The following is an 8,747-nucleotide window of genomic DNA, read 5'->3' as shown; positions in this document are numbered from 1 at the left end:
CTTATTAAGAAACTATAAGAGTCCTATCAATTATGTACATGGGTCTGACAGGAAGTGTCTTAACATAACCTAACCCGTGGCCGCAGCGCTCGGCCCCCTAGCCACTCTGAGCACTCGCTTTCTTTATTTTATGCAATCTTTATCATATGTAAAAGCATTTGATTTGGACGTAAAGTAATTGATTATAGATAAAGTCGCTTTTGTCATCTAGGTTATTTTGAGGGGTCTCGAGCTTTTAAAGCCCGTTTTACTTTCTTTTTAAAAACGCTTAAAAATGCCATATTTTTATGTTAAAACAGTTTCATTCATCCATTGGTAATTTCCTAGAGAGCAATATTTGGACCCCCCCTCCTATTAAGTATGTTCATGGATCTTAAATGTAAGACATGTGGCCGCAGCGCTCGGCCCATAAAGTGTCTTAACTTAACCTAACTCGTGGCCTCAGCGCTCGGCCCCCTAGCCTGTCCTAGCCCCAGCGTGCGGCCCAGAAAGTGTCTTAACCTAACCTAACCCTAAATAAATACTAATTTAATTGAAAAAGTGGTCATGTACAAAATTGATAGGNCCCAATTTATTATTTCTATTTTAGGGAAAACTAATAGTCCAAGTTTTGGAACTAATGTCTCCTAATAAAATCATCTTTTTTTTCGAGGATTTATCTCCTTTTTCTTTCTTACAACTTATTTTTATTTTTTGTCTTTTTTCAGAATCTAAGATGAGTGGATCGGTGGCAGTAGTAAACGATCAAAACCGTTATATTTTTGGTATAACTGGTACTGTTAAAGAAATAATATATCCTAGCAAAGCTATTCTTGGCTTCAAATACAACGGGAAGGAGGAGAAAGCCATTTTACTAGTTCACAAGTTCCTAATTGACGGCTGTAACGTCGATGAACAGAAACTTATGAGTGATCTACTTAAAATCGGCGACGTTCTGGAGTTTGACGGCCATATTTACGACAAGGGGGGCCAGGGTGCTGGCAAAGATCGGTGTAATTACTACGCTATGAGGGCCTGGAAGGCGAGCCAATCTAAACTTGTTTCTAAACAACAAATGTTGACAAATAAAGCTGCCCGGCCTCCGGTAATTGTCGGCACTGGGTTCATTTCAGAAGTCTTTCCAAGGAAATTTATCATACACACATATTCAAAATTAATCATTTCCATTGATGTTTGTTAGTTTTTAGTCTCTCCCCTTTTCTTTCTCCTTGTTAATTTTTAACTACACATATTGCACTTACCTAACATTTGTAGAAGGGTCTCTGTTTTACCCTCTAATGACCAAATTCGATGATTAAATCGTTACGTAAGGCAATGCCAGATTCACAATATTACCCTCAAACGCTTTTTTCGATCAAGTATGAATTAGATATCAATGTTTATATGTTTTAAGACAGATTATTTTCATTCGCGGTTTCTCTACTAAAGAAACTTTCGCACTTCTACTGCAATCAGAATCAGGCACTTTTAATGTTTAAAAACGACAACATCTTCAACATTATTGAGATAAAGATTCTAAGAGTACCATTGTCCCTCAAACTTGCGCCAACGTATTGATAACTAAAAATTATATCTTTAATAATTTCTATTGGTTGAGATTTGTCCCCTCTCTTCTTTCCCAGAAATATCTGTTTTTGCAACCGAAATTCTCGCCAGTATGAATAAATTTTTAGGAAGGGAGTATTAACCTTTGATAAAGACGGACACGAAGAGCGTGTTCTATTTCTTGCAAGTAAATTTTATCTTTTCGAGAAACGTCTCGGGACAAAACAAGCTTTAGACCAGGTTAGTTCCTGATCCTGATCCTGATCCTGATCCTGATCCTGATCCTGATCCTGATCCTGAAGGGAATTTCCTAATCCCTGTTTATTAGTTTTAACTTATAAACCCTGATTAAAATCATTTAATTTCCTTGGATCCCGATATCTGATCCAGGATCTAAGATTTTAAAATTTGAAAACCACCCCAATTTTTGTTTTTCACATCAATAAATAATCCCAAAATGATCTGTAGATCGTGACTGATGGAGACCCAGTACAATTTGAAGCTGTTCCCCAGGATTCTACAGATAATCCACACTTTTGCTCTTGGTTCGCCAGCTTAGTCTGGAAAGGTTAGACAATAGGGGTTTAAAAATCATTTCTCCCTCAGATTAGTCTAGAAAGGTTGAAAACAGGGGTGTAAAAATCATTGATTCCTCAGATTAGCCTAGAAAGGTTGAAAACAGGGGTGTAAAAATCATTGATTCCTCAGATTAGTCTAGAAAGGTTGAAAACAGGGGTGTAAAAATCATTTCTCCCTCAGATTAGTCTAGAAAGGTTGAAAACAGGGGTGTAAAAATCATTGATTCCTCAGATTAGTCTAGAAAGGTTGAAAAATTTGAACATTTTCCTCTAACTTTTTCCTCACTTTCTTTTAGGGTTTTTTTTTATGGCGAATTGGGAGTAAGAAGGGCCATGCAATACTGGATTTGGTTCAGAAAAGAGCAAAGAAATTTGATTTTTCAGATTTAGTGATAACATATTAAATTCAATTCTTCTAGTTATTGGAGTGTAAGAAAGCACATGGATATTGAGAAAAAGTGACCGTATAATACATAAAAAAGACATAAATCAATCGAAGGAAGAGTTTGAAAGAAAAATTATTTCTATTTTTATGTTTTAGGTAAAAAACCGTTTGAAGAAAACGGTACCAATGTAACTAGTGGAGCTAGTGGTAGACGAGGCTCTATTGGATCCACAGGTAAAAGANGGGGGGGGGGCATAGTTTAAAAAACAAATTTTTTAAAGTTTTTATTATATGAAGGCATAAACCGTACCAAAAACACTAAGTATTGTAAAAATTTGTATTTTTCTGGGGAAAAGTTCCGAACCCTCGCTCAAAGTGTCAGGTTTGAAACTTTCGCCCTTTACATTCGTAAACTTGGTCAACGGTCGTACATTTCAACATTAGAAAAATATCTGAAAGTTACTGCTAATCTATTTTTTAAAGTGAACTTTCATGGAAAAATGTTGACGCCCGATTCACATCGGAACCTTAAACGCCTTGTCTAAGCAAGAAAAAATTAGATATCCAAGTTTGGAGAACTGATTGTTTTCAAAAGCGGTTTCTCTTTTCAAAAGTGACTAGCGCATTCCTGCTGCAGAAAATTATCAGATAAACCTTGATAACGGCAATATCTTTGCGCGCATAGTAGGTCACTTGATATTACACTTACAGTCCCTTTAAGTTACATCTAAAAGAGTCACGTTTTAGACAAAAAAAAATCGATTCGACAATTAATTTGAGTTTTATATGAAAAATACGCCTTAGAATTTGTAAGCTATCAAAGTAAAAATATAATCTTAAAAGCAGTGCTTAGGAACCATTTAATTTTGATGCGGATCCGGATCCTGGATCCGCACTGGAAAAAAATGGATCCGGCTCCAGGTCATTTCTTTAAGATTTACTGAATTTTTTTAACAAAAAATAATTTTCAAATTTTTTGTTTTATTTTTTTTCGCTTGTTTTTATCCTAAAACCATTCAGAAATGAGGAAATTTTTATAATCTCTCTTCTTTCAAAAGTTCAGAGGGGTTTAGGAGTAAATAAGTTTTTTTTTAAATTCAGTGATGGTGATGGACCAAACCTCTGTAGAGTAAAAAAGTAGATGTTAGTTCCACATTTATTGAAAATATATTTCGGTCTGGGTTGACCCTCGTCAGTTCTGACGATTTAATAACCATCAAAATCGATTAAAAAAATTTAAAAAAATGTAATAATCACAAGAATATAAACAAACAAAAAGATTATTCAAAATAAAAATTTGGGCTGTCAAATGGTAGGAAGCCAAAATCTTGCGGATTAAACGGATCCGGATCCTAAGCACTGCTTAAAAGAATCATTAAAAATATTATTCTGTGTCAAGAAGAGCGGGGGAAGGCAGTTCAAAAGGCGCCAATAATGAAAAATTGCACTATTTAACGAGAAAATTGCAAAATAGAATTTTTTGAGAAAATCTGTAACGCTCAAGTAATGACTGTTAAAATTGTGACTGTTCTCATATTACCTTATTCTTTACATAATACCCCAATCAATTTGTTTCGGTGCCCACAATGCGTAAAAGGATGTAAAATTTTCTTTGTATAATGTAAAGCCGTATGTTAACTGAACACACAATTCATTGATCTTTAATAAACTACTAAAAATACTTAAAGGTATCATCTTTCGCGTATTGCGGCAGGATTATTAAAAATTGCAATTTCAATGCAATAAATTTATTATTTAAAAACGTTGTAACTGCTGAAATGCTGTGGCATGCAATACCGAACGGTTGTGGCTCATGGCTGCCGGAAGACAAAAAAGCTAATAAAATGAAGAAAAAAGGAAAAAAGGGAAGGGAAGAGAAAAGGGGGAAGAGGGAAGGCGAAAATGGGCTAAAGGAAGGGAAAAAGTGCAAGAAGGAATGAAAAGGGGAAGAGGGAAGGGAGAAAACCACAAAAAAATATATATATAAAAATAGTATCAGAAATGCTAAAAAAAACTCAGGGGGACCTTAAAGTTGACCTTTAAAGGCACCAAAACGCTCCATTATAATACTAAATTCCCAAAAATTATCCCCCCCCCCCCCCGCCGCAGCAAACTTCTGCGAAGTTTTTGCGGGCTTCAGAAACCTGTAAAATATACCTGTTTTGTAAGTTCTGGATTTGGGGAAAAAATATTATTCTGCAAAGGGAAGGGGGGCAAAAATATATTAGTCTCACAACAAATATACACCCCTGGTTTTACTATTGAAAGGTTTTGGAGTTTGAAATTGTGAGAAACATTGATATAATTCATTAAAATTTACGAAATTTGCCGCTTTTTAATTCCGTTTTTTAGTTCGTTTTTCATGAACAGTTCTTTTCTTTCTTTATCGATTTGAAATTGATCAGCTTTTTTGTCTAATGACGGAAGTTTCCGTTAATTTTCAAAACTGCCACTCGTTAACCATAACTGTTCTAGAGTCTCAATAGGGTTTACCTCAAATACTAAAAAAAATGGCTATAAACCCTAGCTAGGTACAGGTATGGAGGTTTCTTATTCATTGAAACTCAAATGTTTGGAGCTTACTATTGCGAGTTAGGTCCAATTTAGTTTTGGGGTCAAAATACCAATATTCGAATTTTGCCTAGTCATATTTTCAAAATTAAATTATTTACCATCCAAGAACTAACAAGTGTGCGAGGTTCTTACAAAGTTTAGACCTGTTAAAGAATTTTTATGCAAATCAAAATGGAATTGATAATCATTTATTTTGTTTTGTAAGTGATTTTCTCAATATTTTATCTAAATAGAAATTAAAAAGAACGATCATCAGTATTTTTCTCATATTTTAAGTGGAATTTTCCTCCCCGCTGAAAATGACGTATATCTATATATTTAATGGCGAACCGAGAGAGAAAATGTTTTAAGAGAAGATCGATAAATTCTTGAGATGGTCTGAAGAAGGCTTTTTTCATACAAAGTAGATTAGATCCTAAAATACAATAAATGTATTTCTACCAAAATTTTCCTTCGAGAGAATATTTTTTTCGCCAAAGATAAAAATCAGCAAGAACTTCAGAAAACATGAATATTTTGCAACAAAGAATCCACTTTGAGGATGCCTGCGTAGTAAGAATGCAAATTGAGGTCGCATAAGTGAGGATGTAGGGTAACAAAGACTAAAAATTCGAATATTTTTTTTCTAAAATCTAAATTTTTCTCTGAACTGATTCTTAAAAATTACACGGGCAACGCCGGGTACTTTAGCTATTATGTAATGAACAGGTTAGGAACCCAGCTTTGTTTGGAAACTTAGCTTTTAAACCAAGGAAAAAACATTCCCGTGGTTTTACTGATGTCCAAATGTGAGGCAAACTAATATGCAGATTTTTTTTTCTAAAATCTAAATTTTTTTCTGAACTGATTCTTAAAAATTACACGGGCAACGCCGGGTACTTTAGCTATTATGTAATGAACAGGTTAGGAACCCAGATTTGTTTGGAAACTTAGTTTTTAAACCAAGGAAAAAAAATTCCCGTGGTTTTACTGATGTCCAAATGTGAGGCAAACTAATATGCAGACAAACAGAGATATCTTCTTTATATCATCACAAAACTTATCAAACTACAAAACTTATCAAACTACAAAACTTATCAAAACAAAACTTATCAACTGCAAAACTTATCAAACTACAAAACATATCAATAAAATTCATGAATCTAAATTTTCAAATTATGGAAATGTTTCAACAATTTTTTAAAAATTCGCGAATTTTACTAGAAAATTAGGTAAAAACTCAGTTTTCCAGCCCCTTTCCACCGAGAGGCGGGCTACTTTTGTTCTCTCACAGAAGGGTACAAACTTACTTAAGGATGATGAAAATCATCTGTACAACAAATACAAAGAGAACAAGAACAAGTTTTTTTGCGATATTTTTAGAACCGTTGATGGCACGGTCCCCAAATTTTGTGAATTTTCCTTTACAGTCATAAGACATGTTTTAGCAAAAAAAAATCAAAGCCTTAAGTGAACTGTATAATTTCCCTAATAATGCCTAATAAAGACTTTTTGAAATAAAATCAGTAAAAATTACATTAAAAAAACTTTTTCGGGCCGCATTTTGACAGTCAGGCAGTTAACTTAGCGGTTTGATTTTTTGATACAAAAAGTTTCATGACTGTTGAAGAAAAATATAAAAAATTAGGAGACCATTGTCATATACTGTTAAAAAAATCGTCAAAAACCCCAGAAGAAGCAGATTAATGTCTTGAAACGAAATTTTTGTTTAATTTAAGACCTGTAAATGCACTTGATTTCTACAATTTCTTAAAAATTGATTTGCTCAAAATTCTCTAGGTGGCATTTTCTGAAATTAAGAATATAACTCAGTAGCTTTCAATTAAACATAATCCAAAGAAAAAGTTTAGGTGTTTTGACTTGAAACCTGATGGTCCATTGTCAGCAGTGTGTCACACTTTTTATTACTTTTTACTTTTTTCCCCGTTTGGTCAAATTTTGATTTAAGGATATACTCCATTATACAATACATACGCCCGTTTCTTAGGATTTCTTATTTTGTGATGTCCCATAATACATGTACATTGTACAATTAGGTCCATCTTTTTATGCTAAGTTCATTTGTGAAGCAAACATTTTCATTACCAATCATTAAAACTTATCATTTTGTCTTATATTAATATCAGGACTTTTTGAAACCGTTATGGAAACATGGCTGTCTCTAAAATGCAGTACATAATGTTTGTTTACATATCAAGATTGGGCGGGTCCATGAATGCAGTACATAATGTTTATTTACAAATCAAGAATGGGCGAGGTCGATGAATGTAGTACATAATGTTTGTTTATATATTAAGGTTGGGCGAGGGCGGAGGATATATTACTTAAATACTAGATGCAGTGCATAATATTTGTATACATATTACATATTAAGGTTAGGAGAGGTATAGGATACATTGCTTGAATACTAAATGCAGTACATATTGTTTGTTTACATGCGAGGTCAATCAATATTGAATACAGTACACAGTGTTTGTTTACATATTAAGGTTGGGCAAGGGCGAGGATATATTTCTTGAATACTAAATGCAGTACATAATGTTTGTTTACATATTAGGTTAGGAGGGGTAGAGGATACATTGCTTGAATACAAAATGCAGTACATATTGTTTGTTTACATGCGAGGTCAAAGAATATTGAATACAGTACATAGTGTTTGTTTAAATATTAAGGTAGGGCGAGGAGATATTTCTTGAATACTAAATGAAGTACATAATGTTTGTTTACATTTAAAGGTTGGGCGAGGTCGAGGATATATTGCTCGTATACTAAATGAGAACTGTGGATTAATATGGTGGTATCTTCAACCAAACCACCTTCAATCTGTCTGGTTTAATCATGCTGCTGTTACCAACAGTCTTTCAAATACAGACCTTAGGGACATTTTCAAAATAGGTAATAAAAAAACATTGGAAAATAGAATCCCAATCCTCAAATTTGGCTCCCTGGGTCCTAAACCGCCATCTATTGATTCCCAGAAATTAAGATACAATGTTTAAATTTGACAAAATACCAGAAAAAATTGTTTCACAAAAACAATATCAGAATTGATCATAAAACCGCCATTAATGTTCTCAGAAGTTTTTTTTTTAAAGTGGCGTGTCTGATTCACAACGACACCCTTAAAAACTTTGGCTGATCACTAATGCATGAGATATTTATCATCTTCTGTCTTCAAGTTAGAAGTAACACGAAGATTTCTTTCTCATTTTTTATCAGATACAGGTTTAAAGGGTTGATTGTGAATCGGACATGGCCATGTTTAAATGGAAATTTCTAGAATAGTCCTTTCAACCATTTCTTGTATTTTCAGGAGATGCAGTGAGGTTTACTGCGGCTCGGAGTAGCGAGGCTCCGACCTCTTGGGTCGCCAGAGAGGTCGTCGTAGACCAGGTGGCCTCCGGCATCTTTGCGTAGAGTTCATCGGACACCATTTTAAACATGATTATTTGAATATCTTCCGGAGAAACATCTTTATTTTTAGTATCATTGGAAAATTGGCCCCGGGGAAAATACCTCTTTTTACCAATATTTGATAGAAAACTGTTTCTTTTAGTTGATGTTTAATTGATATCATTAAAAAAAAGTAAATGTTAACATCTTGATAAAAAAAATTTACTTTTAACATCAAAAGAGAAAAATGTGTTCAATCCTATATACCCCCC

General features: G+C 33.8%; 1 protein-coding gene and 1 long non-coding RNA gene across 3 annotated transcripts in view; both read left to right on the top strand.

Moving 5' to 3' along the window:
- Positions 1-2,771, top strand: part of LOC111707565 (uncharacterized) — a 4,576-nt gene extending 1,805 nt beyond the window's left edge. Inside the window, exons 2-5 of the mRNA XM_023480679.1 lie at positions 708-1,125; positions 1,674-1,785; positions 2,014-2,113; positions 2,665-2,771. Coding sequence (XP_023336447.1) covers positions 708-1,125; positions 1,674-1,785; positions 2,014-2,113; positions 2,665-2,771 — 737 coding nt within the window. The remainder of the gene's footprint in view (positions 1-707; positions 1,126-1,673; positions 1,786-2,013; positions 2,114-2,664) is intronic.
- Positions 2,772-7,795: 5,024 nt separating this feature from the next.
- The window catches only part of LOC111707570 (uncharacterized), a 3,389-nt gene continuing 2,437 nt past the window's right edge, over positions 7,796-8,747 (top strand). Inside the window, exons 1-2 of one of the 2 annotated variants that reach the window (XR_002766477.1) lie at positions 7,796-7,977; positions 8,396-8,668. This is a non-coding gene — a long non-coding RNA (uncharacterized LOC111707570). Of the gene's footprint in view, positions 7,978-8,395; positions 8,703-8,747 lie in introns of those variants that run through there. The other variant, XR_002766476.1, reaches the window with a different exon arrangement.

This window comes from Eurytemora carolleeae, unplaced genomic scaffold (genome assembly GCF_000591075.1).
Source record: "Eurytemora carolleeae unplaced genomic scaffold, Eaff_2.0 scaffold813, whole genome shotgun sequence".
NCBI classification, from domain to species: Eukaryota; Metazoa; Arthropoda; class Copepoda; order Calanoida; family Temoridae; genus Eurytemora; species Eurytemora carolleeae.
Note: the sequence above shows the minus strand (reverse complement) of the source record. Positions and strands in the feature narration are given on the sequence as shown.